General features: G+C 37.4%; 1 protein-coding gene across 1 annotated transcript in view; it reads left to right on the top strand.

Moving 5' to 3' along the window:
- The window catches only part of LOC104631546 (target of Nesh-SH3), a 164,967-nt gene that overhangs the window by 79,014 nt on the left and 59,475 nt on the right, over window positions 1–26,478 (top strand). Inside the window, 18 exon segments of the mRNA XM_075766839.1 lie at window positions 180–245; window positions 627–664; window positions 666–693; window positions 2,374–2,448; window positions 4,030–4,086; window positions 5,534–5,608; window positions 11,115–11,180; window positions 11,618–11,680; window positions 12,722–12,787; window positions 13,169–13,234; window positions 14,921–14,995; window positions 16,087–16,161; window positions 17,123–17,197; window positions 18,060–18,134; window positions 18,681–18,755; window positions 20,005–20,070; window positions 21,323–21,403; window positions 26,378–26,446. Of these exon segments, the coding sequence (XP_075622954.1) occupies window positions 180–245; window positions 627–664; window positions 666–693; window positions 2,374–2,448; window positions 4,030–4,086; window positions 5,534–5,608; window positions 11,115–11,180; window positions 11,618–11,680; window positions 12,722–12,787; window positions 13,169–13,234; window positions 14,921–14,995; window positions 16,087–16,161; window positions 17,123–17,197; window positions 18,060–18,134; window positions 18,681–18,755; window positions 20,005–20,070; window positions 21,323–21,403; window positions 26,378–26,446 (1,191 nt within the window).

Below are 26,478 nucleotides of genomic sequence, written 5' to 3'. Positions count from 1 at the left end.
CACCCATGGCAAGATGGTTGCCTGGTGATTTGGTCACTGAGTCACTGGCCTTTTACTGCCAGGAAAAGGCATGTGTTGCCCTAAGTAGGGATGTTTGGGGTGTTCTGGACCGGTGCTGCTTGTCCTGCCGTGGCAAGACTGTGTGGATATCTCAAGATCATTTCCCTCTCTGACCGTAGCAACCCAGAGACCGGACCTGGAATCCACCTCGTCTGCTTCACTGGAAACCACAAGGACTGTGATGGGTAAATAGCCAGTGATTCCCTTCCCATGTTGATTATTTGGCGATGCTTTTCTCCGCAGCCATGAGCCTGTTCAGATGTTTTGATGTGCTGAGAAGCGGGTCCGAGAGGCGGTTGGTCCCTCCTGTCTCCTTGCTAGAAACTGCTCCATTTGTAAGCTTTCTGCTGCCTTTTTTGAGGTTCCCCTTGTAGGTTTACTCTGTTACCGTGGGCTACTTATGCCGGTTGAAAGATAGCATCGTGCTGCTATGGGGAGTGATGCTGTGACACGGAAGCCTGCCCCGAGCAGGGCCACGCCTCCTTGTTTATAGCTCTCTCTTGATACCACCCGTGTGACAACAGCCTGTCTGAGGACCTGAAGGTGGTTTTTGTGTTTGACCTTAGCTACTCGAAGACCAAGGCTGAAGTCCACCGCTCCTTCCCTCCCTGGCAACCCAGCAAACCGTGACGGGTAACTAGCAAAACCAAGTTGTTTTTCTCCATTTTCCCTATTGTTCTCTCGCTCCCCATCACGCCTCCCACCCCAAGCCACCTGTCATCCATGTCATCTTCCATGGAGAGTGTGAAGACTTGTTGGTGCAGCTTGGCTTGCCAAAGCACTCGCCACACTTGTTCTGCGATTCTGTTGTCTGATCCCGTGCTTTTTCCATTGCTGACGAGCCTTTTCTGCAGGGACCGAATGACAGCTTGCGTAGAGAACGTACTGTTGCACTTTGCCTTCAGCTGCCATTCCCCTGCCGCTTTGTGTTTTGGCAGCGGGTCTTCCTTTGTCCGACGCATTTGAATACAGCAGCGTTCTTAAGAGGCAAATCCCGGCTGGGCTGAGCTGGGCTGGCACAAGAGGATGGCACAGCAGTTCAGCCGCCCACTGGGGTTTCCTGGCCCAAGGGTGCAGCTATTGGTTGCTTCACCGCTGACTTTCAAGGCGGCCGGTTGTCACTTGCCCACACCTTTACGTTGCCGTTACCCGTAACGGGGAATGCTCTGCTCCGCTGCCGCTTTTGAGGTCACGTTAGGCTTTTAAGAATGATGCCACTTTTGAGCTTGTGGTGAATCGTGGCGTGTTTCTTTGAGGTTCAGAACACCGGCAGGCAGCCTTTGGCACCTGGACACGCTGCCGACCTAATTTGGTAATGATGTTTCTTGAAGATCTGGTGGTGCAGACGGGAATTCTCCTAAGAGTCGTTGTTGTGCTTTTAGCCAAAAAAATTATTTCTCTTTGGCCTAAGTTGGTGTGACGCATAAGTGTGGAGGTGAAAGTGCCATCCATGAAAAGCCGTATTTACGTAAGGCATTGGGTATGGCACTTGGTGACGATGGGTGGAGATGCTTGTGAGGATAGTTTCTTTCACGGTGGCAGGTGTGCAAGACCAGTCGTGTGGCCTGGCAGTATGTTTTGGCCCATGAGGTAACAAGGCAATACCTGAACAGGCTGGTAAGCCTACAGACCTGAAGTCAAGTGCAAGTCAAAAGTGGAATGAAGTGTCTTGAAATGTTGCTGTGGGAGTTTTGACTGTAGCAGTCTTGCTTCTATATCAGCCGAGATATGTCACGCACTTCAGAGTTGTTTTCAGGGAAGTTACGTTTCTTGCCTTGCATTACTTAAAGGACTTTTCTTAGCTTTCTTGTTTTTATAGTGGAGAAATCAGATACTTGTCATCATAAAAAAGTCATACAGTTAAGGCTGGGCTACAGATATTTTTTTTTTTCTCTTTCCCTGTCTGGTGATGTTGTCTGGATCACTTTTTATGTTCTTTTATTTTTGCCAGTTTTTTTTAATTGGATTGGTTTCAGTATCGTCATGTTGTAGATTTGCTCTCTCTTTGCCTCCCTTTGCCCAGTGTTCTTGAGCTTTTTCAGTCTTACATTCCTACTAACCTCATGGGAATTTTTTTCCATTCTACTTGTGATGTTTCATTTTGGTTTTTGCATCATATTTATGTGTTTTTACACATCTTTTCATATTAACCTCTTTCTTTTTTTAATTTTGCTTATTTTGCAGAATATATTTTCATGTTTCTTCAGTTTCTTATTATTCAGACACTAAACCATCGATTCCATGGTCATAGATGATGCTGTGATGTGATGGTTCATGTATCTTTCAAGTAATAAGCCACAATTTTTTTTCCAGCCTCACACGATTTTCTTCATGTTACTTCTACTCCCAAAACATCTACATCTGCAAAAATGTCAGAGCAAGAGACTGGTAAATGGCATTTGTTTCATTTCCAATCCTCGATCTTTCTTGATATTTAAGTAGAACTATTCCAGTGTTTGTTATTTGTCCTGGTTTTTTTAATGTTGCCTGCAATGGTCTTTCATTTGTTCATTAAGGCTTCATGTTCTTTGTAATAATTGCCAGTGTCCAGCAGTGCTAGCCTCAAAGAAGTGATCCTGATATTATCAGGCTATTTCAAAGTAGTGTCATATTACTGAAGGCTTGTGGGGGGAGAGTGGAGCAGAATTTAGCAGATGAGAGGAAATTGTTGAACCTTGAATTTTGGGTTGTCACTATGGGGACAAGTTGTCCTTTGGGGAGGGAATGTTTTGTCTTTAGCTAGTAGGTACTTTTTAAAGAGTTTTGTTGGTTGAACATTTGTTTCCTGTTACAACTTTTTAAAGTAGTTTCTAATATTCAAAAGACTGCTGCAGTACAGTATTTTAGTATTAAAATTATTTTACAGTTATTTCTGCTAATAATATATTGCTTCTCCCCATGTATTTATGGAAAACGTATTTTTTAGGCAGAATATGTGCCTTTGTATTTGAGCATGAGATTTTTCCCAGAATGTGGTCATAAAAAAAGTAGACGATTGCTCTGAGGTTCTCATCTGTGTTTCTGTTTGTGCCAGGATGACTTAAGCAAGTGATATTTTATTACATGATTATATCAAACTTCATTCTCTTTCTGGGGACCAACTTTAAAATCAGTTGTCTTGATTCTGCAGTATACTGTGCTGAGGCAACAAAGCAAGCATATACAAAGCTGGCTTCTGAGTGAAAAATTGGTTGAAGCTACTTCTCCTCTTGATATGTTTACAAGTGGTGTTCAGTATTGTAAGGGCAGTGAGCATTAATCTTTTTGAATGCACTTACATAAGTGCTATACAGTGCTTGTGTGTCAAAGATGCGTGTCTTCTGATTGAAATAATTTTATTTATAGAATTGTTGAGCACACACAAATTGTGTGGAAACATAGGACTGTGGATGCTCCACATTTACTAAATGTACAGACATAGTATTAGGAATCTCAGGAAGGATTTGGTCCTTAATTTTAATTGCACAGGTTCACAAGTGCTGGGTGGTCTGAACTGTAAAATACTTCAAGAATAGTAAGGCTGTGTTTCCCTGGTCAGGATGTTTAAAGTAGAATATAAATCTCAAATAACGTAAAACTCATTCAGGCCTGAGTTTTCCACTCATTTGCACTTCTGTACTCTTATTTTGTTGATGTAGAATTAGTAGAACAGGTGGCTGAATTGCTCTGAAATCAGTTTGGTTGGCTTTCCAGTGTGTGCCTGGATGTGTAACTGCCCAAGGTACAAAGCAGTGGTATATCAGACCTTGAAGTATTCAGTGTAAAACAGCTGTATACTTCTTTTTTGTCCTTTCAAGTTATACATTCCTGCTCAGTGCTGACAGTAAATGGACATCTTCTTGTGTTTGTTGCTGTATTGGTTAAGTGCAGTCTAGCTACAGAAAAAGTAGATTTGGTAGCAGTGTATTTGTGAGAGGCAATGTGATCTAAAATCCTAACACATGAAAATTACATATTTCTCTATTACAGTAACTATTCAAGCACCTTTCAAACCTGTTACATCTGACAACAATGAAGTGGAATTGGGTAAATGATCATTAATGTTTTTTGTCATCTGGAGATTAGCTTATTACAACATACATTTAGTATTCATGTGTTCCCTAGTGTTATTAAACTTTGGTCAGTGTTCTTGTAGTTCCTCATCATAGATAAATTTAGAAAAGTCTTAGCTTTTATCTATTACAGAATTCACACTGAACACAAACATGATGCAGCTGTGTTAATACTCCATGGGTGGTCCTGACAGTTACCCTGCCTCTGCATGAATGCAATATTTTTGTTTCCTTTTAAAGTTGAAAACTATTTTATCCAAGGTCATTTCAGTCAGATCAAACTACCTTCATTTGATGGAAAACTTTTAGCAGCTAGCCAAGTGTGACTGTACTCCTCTCTGCTGCATGTTCTCTCAGAACTACCACAGCATTCTCTCTTGATGTAAAGATCAGGCTACTTAAATTTCTTATTACTTGTCCTTCGACTTTAATCAGTCATGAGGGTTCTTAACATCAAGAGCACCTACTCTTCAGTTTTTCATATACCACTGCCCATAGAAATAGACCATATTTCTTTCATGCTGGCTGCATAATTTTTTGTAACAGAAATGGTGGTCTTAATGATCTGATAGAATCTATTTTTTTGCATTTGTGTTTTCATTAAAATATTGTCATAGAAACATAAAGATGTTTTTAAGCTATTTTCCACCGAAGGTTGTTCTTTTTCAACAATCCTCTTTATGTCAAGTAACTTTTGTGGCAGTTTTGGGGAAAATCTGATTCCTAGGCAAAATGTGAATTTGTTGACTATGTTCAGGAAGGTGTTTTGATACCACCTGTGTAAAGACTGTCTGCCTCAGTATCTCAAAACTGTTTCTGTTTTGTTAGCTATTTTGTTAGCTTCCCAGAGACCAGCTTTGATCAACATCTCTTTCTTACCTGGTAACCAGATGTATAGTGATAAGTAAATAGCACATATTTGCATTATAGTTTCCACTTTGTCATCGCTGCCCTGGACTGTAGTAAGACCAGAAGTCATTATCTTGAAACAAAATGTCTCTCTCGGGTTTCTTGTGCAATACTTTCATGTCAGCTATTTCTTTTTATTGGCAAGCAGAAGGCATTCTGCTCAGACTGAGGAACATACTTGTATATTACTGTAAGCAGTTTTATGTAGGTTTAGTTATTACTTGAAATTTTCTCTGCCTAAGCTCTTTGAAAGGATACAAATTCTGTGTCTTGGAAATGTAATAGATATGAGAATACCACTCTGAACTCCTGTTGTATCCATACCATAGGAGACATCAGCTTGCTTGTTCTTCTGCCAGTAATCCTACAGCTGACTCTCAGGCCATTCACTGTCTTGATTTTTATTTGTATCATTGCTTCCTCTTACAGAGCAGCTTCTGGCAGCTAGGTACTGTGGTATTTTAGTGGCCTTGATGCCACTGCCACTTTTAAAACTCACAATCTCTTTTCAGGTCCTGATGACACACAGCCTGTTTCTTCAAGATCCACAACATTTGTTAGTCCAGAAATACGATCAACAAAATCTGGTAATGACATTTCTTGAAAATGTAATTTTATTAGTATTAGGAATTCTCACAAGAAATGTCCTCACACTTTTGGTTGTATTGTTAATTTACATTTCTTTACCTTGGTGTTAATATTATTACAGGAAGAAGGTGGGATATTTCTGCATTTGGGATAACGTTGAAATAGTAGGCTTTTAGGATTATCATGACACAGAATAGTGGAGTATTACAGTTACTTTTTTTTTTGTAATTTCATATTACAGACAAATTATATTTTTTCTGGAAGTTTTAAGGACAGGGATGACTCAGATTATCACTCTTTATTTGTACTTTGGTTGAACATGAATTTACTCATACTATAATTACTGATTTACATCAATGTTGAGCCCTGCCCCAATTCAGCCATCCTGATTTTGCAAAAATGCCATATCAACAGATTCCCTGAAATCAGTATAACTACCAGCAGCCACCAGTGGATAGTTATTCTAAATAAATAAATAACAGTACTTTTGTCACTCATAATACTCTATTTGTGCAGTGTAATTTCCCTATAATCTTTGGCTTCAAAATTATGATTACAGAAATATTTATTGTGATTAAGGGTTATTTGACAGGCTTAAGCTGAACATGAACTGTTCAAATACCTTTGCAACGTCTTACGTTTGACTTAAGTAAAGTGGAACTGGGTAAATTATTCTGATGTTTTCTTAATGTCTGATATGATAATTTCTCAGACAAGCACCAATATGTTTTCTTTTACTGGCTTCTGGTTGTGGAAACTTACTCTTCAGCCTCTGAATGAATGAAACTATTCTAATGGCTGAAAGTGATGAGTGAGGCCCATAGAAATAACAGGGTCAATAGCAAGGAATGTGTAGGCTTCAAAATAGTGGAGAATGGACCCTTAAGTCCTTTCATTTGAATATATTTAAAGCAGTTATCTAAGACATTTTCCTGACAGTTTAGGTCCAAGGCTAATAGAAATATATTATCACATATATTACTGTATTGCTTGAGTACAGTTTTTTAAACTAAACTGCATAACATTGTAATTAAAGAAAATATTTGCGACAAATTAATTTTAAGCTGGTATGTCTGTGGTAGATGTGATGCTTTCAAACACCCTTGAAACCTGTTACACCAGACTCCAGTAAAATTAAACTGGTTGAATTATGGTATTGTCTTGACATTTAAATTATTTATTCTTATATAATAATCTTAAGTATATGGTTTTCCTGTTCTTCCTTGCCAACATTTATTCTTTAGGATTCTTCTACTTCATGTGTTCAGAAAATAAACTAAAACTTACCAATGCCTTACAAAATGATACTGAACAAAGGCAATTCTATCAATGCTTAAGGTTCTGCTTGTTTTACTGTCCCTGCATGAAGAAATACTTCATTTTGTTTCAATAATGACAATTCCATCCAAAGTCTATTTCACATTGTTGCCAGAACTCCCTTGCAGTAAAAACTGGACTAAATGGGTATTTAACAGGAAACTTTTAGTAGCTGTCCAACTACCTGTAATTGCAGGTTAATGGCAAAGCTTGCAGATTCCAACTAAACATTCTTAAAATGAAGAAATGGAGATGAGTTAAGTTTTAAGCATTTATTCTTCAGAGGTATTAATCAGTCTTTATCATTAATGCATCTTCCATACTGAGCAATAATTTACGATCAAGTGCCTTAACAGATAGTTTCAGTAATGGTTTTCTACACATTGATATAATAGCACGTCCATGTTCAGTTCTTTATTCTGCATGCTTTGCCTGAAAAGGAAGTTATATTGCAGTCTTTTCAAACTAGAGGGATCCCAACACAATGTTTGGGAGAATGGAGAAAATTATGTCTGATCTAGTCTGGAATTCAACATAATCATATCCATGCAAAGATAAGTCCCAGATTTGAAGGAGAGTTAAAAATGTGATTAAATATGATAATAACATTTAATGAACATATTCTAGTCATAGGCATGGTATGAAATGAGAACCATTAGCATGTACAGTTGTTTGTATTTAAAGGACTTCCTTGGAATTCTGGTTTGCATGTGTGTGTTGGAGAGGGGAGGAAGGTAGAGAGAAGAGAGTGAATAGAAGTATCTTTCAACTAAAGGAAGGTGAGGAAGTCCAGGCACACAATGAGGACTGCAGTAAAATACTTGCTTGCATATTATTTCTCCTGGACTGGGTCTCTTAGTGGTCTTAATGATATCTTTTAAAAACCTGTTGCTTAGTTGATCACTTTTTTATTAGTCGTTTTTAGCAAATGTTTACTTGCCAAGGTTCTTTAAGCCTGTTTGAACTCTTCCTCATTTCTTGAGGACTGATTAATGACATCCCATTTATTGTGCTCTATGGAGCTACACAACCCAAAAAACTAGTGTGGTTATTCAGGTAATGAACAATACTTTCAATCTACACTTTTTTTCCTTTAAAACTATGATGTTATCACTTATGCAGAGACTGCCTACTTCAAGGTGACTTTCCTATTTGATTTAGCTATGTAGGGACTAGTCCTCAAATCTACATTTCATCCTTTTTGGAAACCTGACAAGCAGTGATGGGTAAGCAATGTGGGATTCCATTTTAGTTTTCATCACATTGCCACTTGCTTCCTTTTTTTCTGCTGTGAACACCTTCAGACATGTTTGGTTTTAAGTCTAAATGGCAAGACTCTTAACTGTTTTGTGTCAATCACTTCTTGATCAGCAGCTATAAAGCATTTTTGGTACAAAGTACTAAAGGACCGGTCTTTTATACCAACTTGTAACAATTTCATTTTTCTGTTGGTGTAACTAAAGCTCCAGAAAGTGTAAAATAAAAAGTTTCTTAGGAGTTCTGTCTAGCATCAGATATTGGATCCTGTTGCCACCATATTGGGCTGCGTATCTTTCTCTTTATTCACATAATACAGAGAGGACTTTTAAACATTCAGGATCTTGCTTATGTTTGCAGTTACATCATTTTGAACAGCACAACTTGTGCTGGGTAGTGTGTTGTGCTGTCCCAGCAACAGTGAGATTCCTCAGCATTTTAAATTCAGATTTTCTTTTCAGCTCTTAATGAAACACAGAGTGTTTCACAATTCATGTCTAAAGCATCTGGAGTTCCGGAAATACCATCAATCCAATCTGGTAATGATATTTCTTGCAAACTGAGTGTTCTTGACAGTGAGGAATTGTCAGAAAAGCTCCCAGGGTGCTTTTGGTGAAATGTTGGTTTAATTTTCCTTACTCTGGGGATAAGAAAACTGCAAGACAAAAATTCTGCATTGGGTACTACTTTCATTTAAGGCAATGTATATGTTGTTTACAATGCTGGATTATAATTTTTTTATTATTATTCTTTGTTCACTTTTGCAATACTAATTGGTACTATTACCCATAATTGCCATTGACCAATTATGTATTACTTAATGTAATAGAATTTTACAGTATAATGTCCTGGGCACTTCTGTGTCTGTGAAATACTCTGAGGCTGTTAATTGAGCTTTAATTTCTCCATTATATGCAGAGTATCCTGATACAGATAACTAATGTATTGCTTGACGTTATACTGCTTTTTATTTTATATTTACTTTGTTATTACTATAGTCAAGTTTTGTGGTGATTGGTATTTAAGACATCTTCCTGGTCACTTACACTGTTGGGGTGTTTATGATGTGTATAGGGAATTTTCTTTGTAGATTTATTTTCTGTTGACTTTTCATGTTCACTTGTGGTTTTAAAACAGTTACGTTTTTCAGGTTGTGAATATTGCAGTTGTGTAGAATATTCATGTATATTTCCAATGAAGGAGGACTCTCAAGCTGTGCTGTAGTGACAAAATTCTTATTAGGGAGATGAAAGATAGCACAGTGGGCATTGCAAACCCAAGTTCAAGTTCTTTTTAAATAGCTTAAGACTTGGTAGTCCAGATATGTCTATGAAAAAAAAAGAAAAATATGTTTATTTGGGGAGATGAAAAGTTTGTCAGCCTTCTGCATATATCCTAATGAATCAAGCCAGTTTCTTTGATATTTTTCTTCCTCCATAGGACAAATTTAATGCTGAACACAGGAACTCTCCTTTTCTTCTTTTGGTATACTCTTGTCTTCTACTGCAGACCCCTATAGATATTTGCAAATGTTCTATAGTATTCCACTGTACACTAGCAAGTAGGTACTCTGTTTTATATTTGCCATCTTAACTGCTGTATTTCGCAGTTCTTTGACTCAATGCCAGTAAAGATGCAAACATCGGCTAGGTAATTGAGAAAACATATTTGTGGAGCTCTTGTTATTTCCATTTTTCAGCAAACAAAATGAAGACGGAGAGGACAGTAAATAGCCCAGAGCCACAGAGAAGCATGTAGTCAAATGGATCATTGAAAGGGAGAAATTTCTGAAACTCTTTCAATCCATCCCCCTGTCAATCAAGTCTACAAACTTTTATTGCATTTTCAAAGGATTTTTTTTGCTTAGACTGGAGGAGTCTAACAGAGTTCTTTCAGAACAAGAATTCCATGTTTGAAACTTTCTCTTTGTTGGTCCATCAAATTTATGCTTTTCCACTTTTTGTGTAATGTGTTCTTGCAAGTGTGATGGCAGTTTCAAAATTTTTATTCCATTTTCTGAGGTATCTACTGTTTGACCTCTCTTCTGTTTGTTTTAAGATTTTGCTCTATGCTTTTATCAGAAATTCCCTTTTTTTTTTTTTTTCAATAATATATTCTTATACAAGTGCAGGGGGTTTTATCATGATCTTTGCATTTCACTTCACTAATTTCTGGAAAATGAATGTGACTCTTCTTTTAGCTCATGCTTGTCTAACAGTGTGTTTATGAGATTCTGTCTGTTTGAAGTACTTCATACCTCTTCAGGATGAAAACCTGCTCCTATAAATTAAGGAGATAGTGTTCCACTAAAGATTCTTACAGATTTTGGTTAAGAAAGCACAAATAGGTTTTCTTCTAATATTTGGCTCGACTCCTGATGGAAATACTTATTAAGTTCACCTATATGCATTTTTCTGCAAAGAAGCTATTGTTTCCTTTTTTCCCAGGCATATATTTTTTTAGCCCCAAACTTCAAACTTTTAAGGGTGGTGAAGAATATAGTAATCAGAGCTAGTTAATTGTTTTTCAGATTAAATATAAGGTGGTCATTTCCAAAACTTGTCAGTATCTTTGATGCAGCCTGAAGTTCTGGCTACATATTCATTGACTAGTTCTCAATTTATAATTTGAAAATATTTGATGCTAGGAAATTGATTTTGGCATTTGTCATTTATTGCAGTTAAAAGGCAGCTCTGGAATATCATGACTGACATATTATTATCTACTAGGACCAGTGTTTACCTAGTGGTTAGGGGGTTTTGGTAATACAGAGTGACAAAAAAATTGATGTATGATTTATTTGGTAGGAAAAGTATACCTGAGAAACCACAATTTAAATACTGATATATTTGGATGTGATTAAAGTGATGCCTTCATATGCATAGAGAGACTGCCATAACATCTCAAGATGGTTTCCATCTCTAATCTTAGTTCTCCCAAGACCAGTCCCGGAGCCCACGTCTTTTTCTTCACTGGAAACCACAAGAACAGTGATGGGTAAACAGTGATTCCATCATAATTTCTATCATTTTGTCAATACTTAAATATGAAAAACATTATTTTAAAATTTAGTCAAAACATTTTGATTTTTTTTTTCCTGTTCGTGGCAATGTCAAACATAGCAGTGAGGTGGACGGTCATTTATATAAAAGATAACAAAGAGATACTTAATTGATAAGCTTCTCAATCTCTCTCTGTAATTTTCTGCTCTGTAGGCCTAGTTCACTAAAAGGTTAACCGTTTTTATTCTATATTAACTCAACTAGGCCACTCTGATTTAAAAAAATGGAATAAAATGTAATGAATGCAAATATTTATGTAAAAACGCTAAATGTAATATGGGCTTCATTCATTTGAAACTCTGTACTGACACTGCTTTGAAAAAAACCTGTTCATCTGTAATATCTGAAGGTAGTTTTCTGGTTTAATCTTAGTTACTCAGAGACCACAGCTGAAATCTATTTCTCCTTATCTTGCAAGCCAAGGAACAGTGGAGGGTAAATATTTTCTTTTTTTCTTTTACCTTGCCATCACTTGACATAATTTTCATCTGCTTTAAGCAATACCTAGGTTTGTTAATGCACTTTGGCTTGCAAAAACACTTGTTGCCACACTAATGACGTGATTCTGATGTTCGAATATGCTTTTTTCCATCACTTGAAAAATCACTTTTTGCAGGGACAGCTAGCAAAAAGAATATGTCACAAAATGCCTGTGTGTCTCTAGATGCGGTTTTTTATTTTGAAAATTCTTTCTAGAATGAAATATTCCAATATGGCAAAAACATAATTTTAATTCCTCTTAGTCTTGGTATTTATGTGGTATAGCTGTCTCATAGATTCCTGATGGGATATCAATTATTTTCTCCTCTTTCATTTTGCAAACTTGAGCACTGAAATTCAAGCTTCGTGCATAGGCGTGTTACTCATTTGCTTAGAGACTAACCTAAAGGAAGAATGGGAATTTTCAGATGTCATGGGGAATAGTGAGGCCTTATATAGTCTATTCTTTGTAAAAATAATAATGATAACAGTGACAACAGTAAGAAAATACCTTTTTGCAAAAATTATTGAACTTCTAAGGAGAGTTGGAGCTATGACTGAATATCGATGGAATAATGTGCAGTTTGTTCCTTCATGCGGGAATAAGGAATGCGCTAGTATGTGTAGTTGCTTGCGTTTGAGAAGTACCCACCACCCATCATCTTGAATTCTGAATACAAAGATGAGTCTCTTGGCTCCCATGTTCCCTCTGCAATGACTGGTTTTAAGTGTCTTTCAAGGAAATGTAAGGAGTTCCGTTTTCCTGCTGATGGAGAGCCATTTAGCTACTGATCTTCTAAGAGTAGTGTGTTAGTTGCACCCATGGCAAGATGGTTGCCTGGTGATTTGGTCACTGAGTCACTGGCCTTTTACTGCCAGGAAAAGGCATGTGTTGCCCTAAGTAGGGATGTTTGGGGTGTTCTGGACCGGTGCTGCTTGTCCTGCCGTGGCAAGACTGCGTGGATATCTCAAGATCATTTCCCTCTCTGACCGTAGCAACCCAGAGACCGGACCTGGAATCCACCTCGTCTGCTTCACTGGAAACCACAAGGACTGTGATGGGTAAATAGCCAGTGATTCCCTTCCCATGTTGATTATTTGGCGATGCTTTTCTCCGCAGCCATGAGCCTGTTCAGATGTTTTGATGTGCTGAGAAGCGGGTCCGAGAGGCGGTTGGTCCCTCCTGTCTCCTTGCTAGAAACTGCTCCATTTGTAAGCTTTCTGCTGCCTTTTTTGAGGTTCCCCTTGTAGGTTTACTCTGTTACCGTGGGCTACTTATGCCGGTTGAAAGATAGCATCGTGCTGCTATGGGGAGTGATGCTGTGACACGGAAGCCTGCCCCGAGCAGGGCCACGCCTCCTTGTTTATAGCTCTCTCTTGATACCACCCGTGTGACAACAGCCTGTCTGAGGACCTGAAGGTGGTTTTTGTGTTTGACCTTAGCTACTCGAAGACCAAGGCTGAAGTCCACCGCTCCTTCCTCCCTGGCAACCCAGCAAACCGTGACGGGTAACTAGCAAAACCAAGTTGTTTTTCTCCATTTTCCCTATTGTTCTCTCGCTCCCCATCATGCCTCCCACCCCAAGCCACCTGTCATCCATGTCATCTTCCATGGAGAGTGTGAAGACTTGTTGGTGCAGCTTGGCTTGCCAAAGCACTCGCCACACTTGTTCTGCGATTCTGTTGTCTGATCCCGTGCTTTTTCCATTGCTGACGAGCCTTTTCTGCAGGGACCGAATGACAGCTTGCGTAGAGAACGTACTGTTGCACTTTGCCTTCAGCTGCCATTCCCCTGCCGCTTTGTGTTTTGGCAGCGGGTCTTCCTTTGTCCGACGCATTTGAATACAGCAGCGTTCTTAAGAGGCAAATCCCGGCTGGGCTGAGCTGGGCTGGCACAAGAGGATGGCACAGCAGTTCAGCCGCCCACTGGGGTTTCCTGGCCCAAGGGTGCAGCTATTGGTTGCTTCACCGCTGACTTTCAAGGCGGCCGGTTGTCACTTGCCCACACCTTTACGTTGCCGTTACCCGTAACGGGGAATGCTCTGCTCCGCTGCCGCTTTTGAGGTCACGTTAGGCTTTTAAGAATGATGCCACTTTTGAGCTTGTGGTGAATCGTGGCGTGTTTCTTTGAGGTTCAGAACACCGGCAGGCAGCCTTTGGCACCTGGACACGCTGCCGACCTAATTTGGTAATGATGTTTCTTGAAGATCTGGTGGTGCAGACGGGAATTCTCCTAAGAGTCGTTGTTGTGCTTTTAGCCAAAAAAATTATTTCTCTTTGGCCTAAGTTGGTGTGACGCATAAGTGCGGAGGTGAAAGTGCCATCCATGAAAAGCCGTATTTACGTAAGGCATTGGGTATGGCACTTGGTGACGATGGGTGGAGATGCTTGTGAGGATAGTTTCTTTCACGGTGGCAGGTGTGCAAGACCAGTCGTGTGGCCTGGCAGTATGTTTTGGCCCATGAGGTAACAAGGCAATACCTGAACAGGCTGGTAAGCCTACAGACCTGAAGTCAAGTGCAAGTCAAAAGTGGAATGAACCATGTTAATGTATCCTTCCTATTGTCATGCAGTTGAATTGTAGGTTCCCACGTATGCTGGCCATGTTTCTTGCTGTCTCAGTCTATGTGGTGGAAACTGATTCTGAAGTTTGGTTTTGTGGCACTGGAGAAACCTTGGTTTTTTATCTGCTGAGTGTCATGTACTTCAGGGTCTTTTCCAGTGATGCTGGAATTCTTGCCTATATTAATCATTCTAGGATCCTTCTACCGTCTCTTTTGCAAGAAAATGCCTTCTGTGCATCAGAAATTGTACATCTCACCTCTGTTACCTCTATTTTTAAATCGTGTTTTCAGACTAAGTTTTTGTATGTCACATTTTGTCCTGCAAGGCATAAGCAAGTCTTTCTTTTGCCTTTCACTTCTTTTTTTAGTTAATTTTTATGTTGTGTTTTTTTACTTTCCCATCATATTGTCTGATGTCTTTGAATATTTCTTCATATTTCTTGTAACATCTTCTTCATCATTTACATCACCAGTGCATCTTCACATATTCATATTAGAAAATCCATTCCATGTGCATTTGACACTTTTTCCTGTCTGAAGTGCCTGATTCCTTAGTAATGGGTTGAACCCTGTCCATAGGTTCAGGTGATGCCAAAAAGAATTTTTTGTTCTGTTTTGTTTTATTTTCCAGCTTCACTGGATTCTCATCATATTACTTTCCCGTCGCAAACATCTGCATCTGCAGAAATATCAAAAATACTAACTGGTAAATTGTGTTTATGATATTTCTATAGCTTGGAATTTGGGTTTGTGTCACAGATGTTACAGGCTGTTTGCTCTGGTTGCTTAGTGTTGTCTGCAACAGAATTTTGTCTGCAGTGTTTGGTAGTTAGGCTCTGTAACCACATGATGATATTCTGTGGCATAGGATCAAATCAAAAACCAGGAATCAATACTGTTTTGGGTGATTTTAATCTGTCGGATATGAGGACCACAAGCTAGATGGAGTCATTATCAGTTATGAAGATATATTCTTGATTGGGACATTTTACCCTGGGCAATTTTTTGTTAGGCATACCATACGCATTTTTGTTTGTTTCAATTTTCTCCATTACTAAGCATTTTTTTCAAGTCATGTTATATTTTGTTGGAACTTTTCTTACTAGGGTCATAGCTATCCAGATTAAATTTGTATTCATAGCAAAGGCATGGATGTGCGAGAGATGAGAAGGAAAATTATCCTAAACCTGACAGTCAGTATTACAACAGTACGGTTTTGAATTTTCTCCTCACCTTCTGGCTCTTCAGTATGTCATGAAAGTTGTGTTAATTTATATTATGTCAATTATATAAAATACCACAATTTAATTTAAATTACAAATGACATGATATGTACTATATTAAAACCTATAACTCAAAATACTGGCATCTATTAAACTGAAACAAGCAAAGCATTGGCAATAGAAATACCTGATTGTAGAAATTCATATTGGCATGTATTTTATGTAAGTATGTAGGTCTCCTTCTACAGGTGCAGGTGAAGTCAAAAGCACAGGTTTTTTTGATGTTACATGTGCACAAATCAGTTGACTCCTGTTGATAAGGCTGGTTTTAGGGGGACTGCAGTTTCTGTCAGGGTGTGTCTGTTAGGTGCATGTGACTTGTTCAAAACTTTGAGGTTTTGTTCATTTCTTTTCAAGCTGGAAATCTGGTGAAACTGTATTATAGTAGCGTTGGCATCTTGCAAAGCAATGTAAAGCAATCTTACTTTTTCTGATTCTTCCCCCCCTCCACTGTCCCCTTCATTTGTGCACCAATGTGAATCTCTCTCTCAGGGTTATTTACGTTTTTCTGCAGTTACAAGTTCAGCTGACGTGGAAAAATCTATGCCTCCACTTTCCAGAACACCTCATGTGCTAACAACAACTATGGGTAATAGTAATGCTTTAGCTTTTGAATTAAACCACTTCTGGTGTGTTGATAGCAATTGTGGAAATGCTGTTAATCCCAGGTATTTTGGTTATCTGTCATACTGGTCTTCTGCTTGGGTCATGACCAGTGTAGGCAAAGTCCCCTTTTCACATAAGCCAAGACAACTTGTGCTTGCTACAGAGAAAGTCACCTGAGAGTGTTTCTGATCTTACATTTGTCCCTCAAAAAGCTACTAGGGCTATTTTGAGATGCACTTAAATGAAGTAAGCTTGGAATAACAATAATAATAATAATAATAATAATAATACTTAATAAGAATTTTAAAATCACTTTTATTCAAGCTTAATTGTTATACTCTCAGATAGATGGATACATGCTTTTATATACTCTATATTGTTTATGCCAGCATAGTAAGCATACTATTTCACACTGTTCAGTGATTTTTTTTACTTTATTTTACCCTTGTTTTATATGTGTATATATGTACACAGATTATACAACATTAAAATTCACTATCAAAATCTTGACAGAAAACAAAGCACTGAAGAGAATTAAGATAGTGTTTTTTACAGAAATACATTTGCAGTGTTTTTTAGTGTTGAAGATTATATTTTTTCTGCCTTCTTTGGAGTGCCTTATGCTTAAAACCATGATGTTAGAAGTTCTTTTACCTTTGTATTTTCTGGGTTGCTTTAAACTATATGGGCTGTGCTATCTAAAGTAATATTAGCTTTGGTTGGCTGACACTTTAGTTCCAGTTGTCATTTTAACCACTAGCCTCAGCTCCCACTCTAAACCAGCAGTGCTCCATTATCAGGTAAGGCATGCTTATTGTGAGTGGACCTCTGCATTGCAAATTAGGTATGCTATAGCCTATAACATTTTTGTTTGTTCTCGTAAAAGAAAGCAAGCTATGTGTAGAATAAATAATCATAGCTACTGTGACCTGTTTTTTTTATAGTTTTTAGTGATATTCAGCCTGTTCTTTCAAGCCCTGTGACACCCAGTAAGCCTGAAATAGCAGATGCTGGACCAGGTACAAAAATCTCTACCTAGTTCTTAATTCAGTAGCTCAAACCATATTTTAAAACTCACTGAAATGATTACACTGGTAATCTTCACTTTCAGTGTACATTGGAATAGACCCTAACACCTTAATTTTGACTTTAGATTGCTGTTAATTGTTGAAATTGGTGTTTTCTCACACTTAAAATGCATATGGCAACTCATAGTCATGTGATTCTCCTTCAGTATTTTGAAAAATATGCCACATAGAGAATTGAGAAAATAGTATTTATTGTCCAGTAGTGTTGATGAAAATACTGTGATGTGTGCTCTAGACTACATTCTGCTGTTGTAGCCTTGTTTAAAATATTAAGAAGAGTGTATACTTAATGGCATGAAGTTGGTTAACAGTCACAGACACTCAGTGCTTTGGGGCTGAAACCAAAGTTGGATCAGCTGTCAGCTTTCTGCTCTAAATTTTGTATCGTTTTAGTGTCTGACTAATTGATTGTTCAACATGTCTTTTACATTAAATTCCTACATTTTACACCATACCATCTTCCTTAAATAATGCACCAAAACTCAAAATGTTCAATGCTCAACTTAAAATCTTATTTGGCAGTGGTTGAGATCTGGACCAGTTGCAATGATGGCAGGCAGAAATGAACATCCAGAATTTCTGCACATCACAGATGTGATTATTTATAGTCACTAAAGCTCCATGCAGTTCAAAAGACTGAATTTCTCTCTAATACATACTAAGCTGACAAGTGTCCAAGCATTAGTGAAATATTTGTTGTTCTTGTAAAAACAAATTTGGTTTTGCTTATGAAGGAAGAGTTTCTTCCATTAGCTCTTTGCACTCTTATGACTGTCACCATTTCTTCCAACAGCAACAAGTGAATCCATTCTGGAATCTTTCACACCTAAAACTTCTCGTCCTTTTCAATGGCCAAGGGTAACATTAGGTAATGTTGTTTTCACCCAGTGAAAAACTCTGTTTTGTTTTGAGCGCTTCATCCCATATTAATGCATTTCTTCCAGCATATCATTTCACATGCATAATCATTATTCTTTATCCTGGTTATAGAGTCTTGTGTTTCCATTGTCATTAGACTGATTCTTCTTGATATATAGAACATAGTTCAGGATGGTTTTACTGTCCTCAGAGAAGTAAAACTTGCTTCTTGCATGAAAAACTCCATCATCCTTTTATTAGAGTGCTCTATCTCTTTCACTCTCATGCACACGCATGTGTTGTCTTTGTCTCTGATACGTAGAGCTTTCATAGTGGAAATTTTAATTGTTTTGGAGACATAGAATCTATTTCTGATCAAGGCACAGCATTTCAGTATCATCTCCATTCCACACTTTAAACTCTGATTTCATCAGATGGCTTTGACATTCCATACTAAGTTGTCTTTTCTTCAATATAAACTCGTGGGCATGTACTGTTTGTTGTGGGAAATCCTTGTTAAAGACTTTTTTATTGCAAACTGAGCTCTTTCTTTCAGCTCCAAAAGAAATACCACTTACTCCTTCTAAACTGAAACCATCTGGTACCCCAGAAGTACAGGATGAGAAACCTGGTAATTGTGCAAGCCATTTTTAAAAGTTGATATGCAGAGATACATGTTCAGTAAAAATACGTAAGCAAAACTTCCTAAAAACGACAGGAGCTATGCCATACCTGAGCATCTTGACTAACTCATCATTCTAAAATCAGTCGTTTGATGTTGCCTAACAAAAGGAATGAGACTTAAGCTCCTCAGTTTTATGCATTTGGGTCCAATGATAAAAAATATAAACAACTTCCCCAGTTTTGTAACATTTTTAAAGGACTAGAAGGGAGAAAACTACTTCTGGGTGGCACAGGGATTTTTTTATATCACTTGTGTAAACAATAGATATGATTATTATCTCTATAATCTCTTTTGCCAGTTCCCATCTCCCACTTTCACACAGTCATACTATGGCAAAGATGGTATCTTTGCTAGTCACAGTGGTTTGTTGATTGAAAGTAAAGTACTACTCGTGTGATCAGTAAGTCCTCCTGCAGGGGAACTCAAGGGAAAGGATTGCCATTTTATTGGAAATATGACAGCTTTCTCAAAGTAGAAGGGGAAGCTTTCACATAAACCAGATTCATTCTTTGACCATGGGAACATTATCATCATGTTGTGTCTTTTTTCGTTTTCTGCTTTTTGATCAAAAAATAGATCTCTGTACTCATTTTCTTCTGATTTGGGATTAAGGGAGATGAATTTGCCTCCTTTAGTCATTCAGGTACTGGATGAATAAATGCTATGGGGGTTCTTTTCTCATATCTTATAAACAGGCAGGTCAGTAAAAGCAGGAGTTGCCTTTGATATCTTACATGTGGTTTACAATCGGCTGCAGGCTCTGATTTAAGATTTTCAGCAAGATTTTGGCATTTAGAAGTTTCTTTTTTGGTATAGATTCTCTGGTGTTGGTTATGAACTGCAGTCTTTTCTTCAAAGCCCTCATCTGTCCTTTCTCACTGTTCTCCCATAACAGAAAAGAAATTTGTTGATCAAATCAAACAATGGATTATAAAAGTCCTGAGAACATAAATATGGGGAAGGAGTCTCAGAAGCAGACTCACATGTAGCCACAAGCGTACAGTGTGTAGATTCATAGGAAACAAAACAGAAAGGAGTGTAGGGTGTTATGCATGAGAGTAGGACTTAGTTGCATGCTTATCTAGTCTATTTAAAACCAAACCAACCCCCTGAACTATTGGAATGATAATGTTTTCGGCTCACTGCTGATATATCTACTGATCTGTTTGATTACACTTGACTTTTTCTTTTCTAGTCCCTAAACCACCACTTTTGGAGCCTAAAACTTCTCAGACTGTTGAACAACCAAAAGCAATACTAGGTAATACATGTTTCTGTAGCATCTGGTGACTCCTCTTTGCAGTCCATGCCACAGTTTGTTACTTTATCTCACAGCTTTTACTGTATTTAATCCATTTCTCCAAGAGAAAAAAAGTTAGGAAATAAGCATTCAGAAATACATTTTTCTAAACTTAGGAGAAAAAGAAACTTGAGTTTTTTTCATATGGTTTTACTAGTGCTGTAGTACAGTAAAATTTTGGGGATCAGAATTCTCTTCCATTTTGTTGGGAGTTTTTCTACACCAACACACTTCTACCTTCAGAAAATGATCAGAAACCCATTGGAAATACTATTGAAAGGCCAAGTGCAAGGTTAGTATTGTGGACGTTAATACTAGAATTCTCAGTGATCCTGTGGCACTGGGTGGACGTGTTAATTCTACTGTTCGTTTATGAATCCTTCTGAATGTCATTTTGGCTTGAAAAACACTTCTCGGTCACTTCATGTGTCTTACTCTACTCTTTTCTTTCTGTAAATGTCATATACTTTTCCACTCTTATCTATTGCTATGAAATGTTTTCCTGGAAAGCAGTCTCCTAGCACTGTTTTATAAAAATGAACAAAATTACTGACTATACTACCTGAAACTCACCTTAAACTTTATCTGATGTCAGATTAACAGTCATATTTAGCTAATTACAGTTTCAGCCCATGCATGTTCAGGGAGAAAAAAGTTTCTGCAACTGGTTGCTCTTAATTTTTACCATTTAGAGGACACTACTTGTATTTTATTAACAGAATTCAGTGACTACAGTTATGAAGCAGTTCCCTTTTTTTATTACTGATTCCATGTTTTTCCAGCTCCTTACCAGTAATTTCTTTACAGTGTTGAAAATTAAGGACATTTTTGCATATTTTGTCTACGTATGTCTTTTGATGGCTTAAAATCGACCTGGAGTTCAAAAGGATAAACAGCAGCATTACTTTACCGCTTAGGTATCTTGCAAAAATGAATTTGCTAACTTAATGAGAAGGACATTTTGATGTGATTGTAAGCTGCAATTACCAGTTGTAAATTTACTTACTGACTTTTACAGTGAAGAACAAGCAGGGATTTTTCTGCGGTAGTGAAGTCTTAGGAAGATTTTTGAGAAGCTTTCTTAGCAAATCTGATTTTGCCATTTGCTTTTGTTTCCTGTAGCCATTCGGTGCTTCATTTCAGGCTTGATGAGCGTGATTTTTATGTGATACAGTGGAAAGGATAATCTTATAATCCAGTATATTTCTTTCAGCTCCCAAAGAAGCAAAGCTCACACCTGCTCCATCTAAACCTAGACCATCTGCCAGACCCAAAAAGCCACGAACTAAACCTGGTAACTAACTTCCATAGCAAACATTTGTTACAATGTATCACTTAAGTAGTATACTTTAGGTTAAATTTTTTCTATGTGAAGCGCAGCGCTTTATCATCAGAAAGGTAGGCACTGAGGGGAGCTGTGCTCTTTGAGGAATATTATTTTTTTATTGAACCAAAAAAATTTGAAGCAAAAAAAGTTTGAAGTAAAGCAAGCAAACTTTTAACTTTTATATCCCAAATCACCAAGTTACATGGCCTGACATTGAAACAAGTTATTTTCCTGCTTTTCATTTCAAAATAACAAATTTTCCAACTTAGTTCAGCACAGGTCTCAGAAAATGCAAATTCTCCTACTTTGCTGATCGTTATAGCATCTTGCATGGAACCATAGGATTTGTATTGATTCAGTGATCATTAATGCGTCTGTAGACATAACCTGAAACTGTGGAAATAAGAGTGAAGTTCTGCTCTGGAATTTAGTAAAGGCATATTTTATGATGGCAGATTAAAACACACCTTCACACCGAGGTTGAATTTGGTCTATGATATGTGTCAGAGAATAAAAGGCACCTGGCATTTTCTGGAGCTGAAGAATAAATGAATAGAGTTACAAAAATATAACTAGTGTTACATGGTTTATAATGAAGTTAGAAAACTTTAAATTGTATAATTGTATATTGTAAGAATATATTACTTAATCCTGGAAGAGATCAGGCAATATTATTAAATTCTTTCCAGATTCTCTGTGAATTTTTTTTTTTTCCTCATAAAAAGAATTACTCTCTTCAGACCAAATAATTCCTTATGAAACTTGTTAACCAGATGGTATTTATGACTTGGAACTCTCTCAAAATAGTGTACATAATTAGTTTTTCGTGGTCATTACAGCTCCCACAACATTTTCAGTGTAGGAAATCCGGTATTGTATTACTAGAATAATTACATTTGTCTCTGCTGTAGATGCCTGTGTCTGAATATAGATCTGAATCTTGCATGGTTTTTTTTGAAACAACAGAGGAAAAAAAAGCAACTCATTTGGAAACTGTTGCATAAAATTGTTTTACACTCTGAGACTGCCAAGATCAACATTGTGTATTGATGTCACCACAATGAATGGCTTTTTAACAGGTTTCTATAGAACTGCAAAGAAGGCAGCATAATTCTGTATTTGTATGCATGCTTCTTGTTTGTCCTTTCCTTGTTAGTGGTTTCACTGGTTGATCAGATGGAATCCTAAGAAACACTTTTTAATCATAATTAAGCTTGTAATGATCTTCCTGTAAGTAGATATTTGTGACTTTGGCATTTGTTCTGATGGGACAAATGATGATACTCTTGTTCAGAAATTATTATTTGAGGCATAAAATATGCAGTGTATGGGGATAGGCTTTTGGGTAGGTGGCAAAATGGTGAAAGAGCAGGATCTCTTCTGTATTCCAGTGTCACTGGGGAGTACAGCTAAAATTAGAAATTTGTACCATGACAGTGGTTGTCACCTCTCCTAAGCAGTGAATCAAAATAGTGAAGAGTGTGTGTCAAATTCATACTTGATCACGGATTTACTAATGACCCACTTTGAGTCAGACACAATTCCTGAAAGTTAATTTTGGCTCTCATTGTTAATAAGACTTTTGTACTGTTTCTGGTAAAGTATTTGTCTTTTTGCAGGGGAGCAAAAAACTTCATTTAAAAAAAAAACCATAGAAAAAATTTTCAATTTTTCCAACCAACCAACTGTACATTCTAGTGAAAGTTGCATCTTCATTCTTTTTCTTGATATGTGAGTAATTGAATCTGTTGCCTGCATGAAAAAAAAGTTATTTTTGCCAATGTGGTCCTGCCCAAGCATTATGCTCATTTGTATTATTGTTAGCATTAATCTCTCTGTCTAAACATACTAAGTTCTCCATTTTTCAGAAAAGGAAATTATATTATAATTAGTTTCCTACCATGCATCCAACTCCATTGCAGCATTTTCTTTCTGGAAAAGGCAAGAATACCTCTTTATATTGAACCCCTGTTGAGTCCCTGTAGATACGTTATAAACTTGTATTCTCTTGTGCCTCTAGTACAGAATGCTAGTTCTACATATACATCTATACATTTCCAATTGTGTAATGTGAGACTTTTGCAAGAGAACTGCAGAACTCTTTTAACAACAAATAGGCAGAACTTACCTGTTGTAGAGGAGGATCTTAACTGCCTACTCTGTACATTTTTGTAGTCTCAACACTGAAGTTAAGATAGAGTAATGTTAGATAGCTTGGTGCATACATGTAGTTGTTCCTTTTACAGTCTTCTCTCCCTTACCAGGACTATGAGGATCTTGGAAGCACTTCTAAACTTGCATCTTCTGAAGTACAGTCATACCAGAGAACCATACCTTCTCAGCCTATGAAAACTCTGCTTGATAACTTCGTGCATGCCTGTCTTACTATTTTCTGTCCTTCAAAGTTTCAGGTTGCCTGGCTGCTCAGTGCTTAAAACCCAATAATCTGATAAATTGTTCAATAATATCAAGAGTAACTTTTATGTCAAAGTCCTCTTATATTGTCTGGGAGTTTTATTTAGATGCTTTGCTTTCAGAAAGGTCAGAGGAAAGGCATTTTATTGCCTCTCAGTCTTATTCTCTTATCATTCTGAGAAATCCATCTCCCAGCTCAACCTTTTCTTTTTATCTGGAGAAGGCTACATGAATGAACTTTTTTAAAATGGGCTGAGAAGAAATCATTACCGGACACTTTCAGAATATCTTTAGGTTTGGGAGGAGGATGGCATTGTTGTATTTTCTTTGAAAAAACAAATGAAAAAGAAAAAAAAAAAAAAAGATTAGAGTGATTTAAGATTAATCAGAAAAACATGATGCAATGAATATATGGCCCTAGGTTAGTTCTGGAAGAATGTGCAAAGTAGCTAATTTGTAGGTTAGTATGCTTCTTATTGGATTTCCCTGCTTGGATTTAGAGCAAAGTGTAGTGCTGAGGCACAGATATATTATGCAGTACTCAGTGCTGCCAGGTGTGGAAAAGTAGTCTCCAGTTGTTAAATGGGTAGGAATTCCCTGCTGACCTTTCTCATGACAGAGCAGTACTTCCATGTGTGGCAGTTCAGAAAAGAACTTGGCAAAGAACAAAGAGATCCTGCTAGTGAATGATTTTTCCATAGTTGCTTCTGTGTATTCTCATTCTTCACCTTTTGACCCCAGCCAGTGCCAGAGCCCTGTGGTTGGGAGCAAGAACTGATTGCACTAGCTGGGCTGGATTTTTTTTTTCTTTTTAAAAAGAACAGTGCTGTCACTTCATGTGAGCCACTTCATGCATTATCATTTGCAATGACATGGCTTTAAAGGGTATTGTCTTGAGGAGAGATTTACCTACCCAGCAAATGTTACTTTAGAGGTCCGATTCCCAGAGAACATAGGAAAACTTCATAGTTGCTCCCTGTCAGAATTTTTTTCAGTTCCAGTAAAGCTTCTCCTTCCAAACCTAAAGTCTTTTTGTATCCAGAATAGCCTGTGACAATGCTGGGCAATTGCTATGTCCTTTCACAGAATCACAGAATGGATGAGGTTGGAAGGGATCTCTGGAGGTCATCTGGTCCAACCTCCTGCTCAAGCAGGGCCATCTAGAGCCAGTTGCCTAGGACCATGTCCAGACAGTTTTTTAATATCTCCAGGAATGGACACTGCACAACCTTTCTGGCAACCTCTTTATTTAATTGCCCAAATTATTTGTCCTGAAGACTTTTTGGAGTATTTTGCTTTCTTAGAGTAGTGGTAATAGTATCAGATACATCAATCATTAACTATAAAAAATGCCAGTAAATAGAGAAGATTTAAAATTCTGAATTAAATATGTCAGTTCCTTTATTCAGTCTTTTAAACTTAAACACAGTCCCCCCACATATAATCCCCCTCATCATAAACCTTCATGCAAGGAAATAGAGATTTTTAAATTAACAAAGTAATTTTATATCTAAACTGACAGAGTTTTGGAAGTTTTAGGTCTCAGATTTTATTGTATTTAAAAATTTTAAGATAACTTCCTCAAAATGAGTGTACTTGTGAGTCTGAAAATGATTGTGAACTTCAACATGACAATTTGTCAGTATGTCCAAAACTAAAGTTTGAGGCACATTATACAATATTCATCAATCATTTTTTCCTTCCTAGTTAAAATCTGTATCATGATAAAGAGAGAGAGAGCGAGCACCAGGAGGTATCGGTAATAAAACACAGGCTGAGAAGAGTCCAAGCAGATTAAACAAGTGAAGTAAAGTTTGAAGGTTTGGATAAGCACATTGATTAGTTAATGATTCTAGATGTATTTAGGAATAAAAATGGACTCCCAATTGTAAAGTCATGCTAATACCGAACAATTCTACCAACTTTGTCTTCAAAATTCTTTATATTTTTCAGTCTTTAGACTTCTTTCCTTTGGAACCTAATTAATTACTCTGGAGAGAGATGGGAAGCTTTTTAACTTTATCTATTTTTAACTTTATCTATTGTGCTGTAGCACTAGATAACCTACTGCGATCTTCAGCCTTACTTTCTGTGACTGTGGATTTTTACACCTGAAATATTTCACATCTACCCTTTGCATCACTGTAGAAGAATCTCAGGAAAGTTAGTAAGAAAGATTTACCAAAGAAAAAGAGATTTCTCTGGAACTGTTTCTTTTCAGTGGTCTACAGCCATAAAGAGAAAAAAAAAATTGTCAGGAAAACAGGAAGATGAAGACAGAGACCTTCACTGCCAGGTGTAGTGTAAATGCACCTTTTATTTTCAAAGCCCAGCAAAAGCCACCCAGGGTCGTTACTGTTGCTTAAGAACATTCAGTACATTTACTACTTAGTCAGTGCTTCCATTTGAATAGTGGGGAGGAGGCGGATTTTAATTGGGAAGCAAGAGCAGCTGAGCCATACCAGAAGTTGAGAAATAGATACAGATGCACATGTCTTTCTCTCAAGAAATTTCTCTTTATTCCAGCAGCAACCATTCCGGTGTCAGTCACTACTAGGAGTCCCCACACACATGAACGTCCAAAGACTACAGAGGGTAATGATTACGAGTCATCTTTAGTCATTCTT

This window comes from Balearica regulorum, chromosome 1 (genome assembly GCF_011004875.1).
Source record: "Balearica regulorum gibbericeps isolate bBalReg1 chromosome 1, bBalReg1.pri, whole genome shotgun sequence".
NCBI classification, from domain to species: domain Eukaryota; kingdom Metazoa; phylum Chordata; class Aves; order Gruiformes; family Gruidae; genus Balearica; species Balearica regulorum.
The sequence above is the reverse complement of the archived record's forward strand: the minus strand, read 5'-3'. Positions and strand labels throughout refer to the sequence as shown.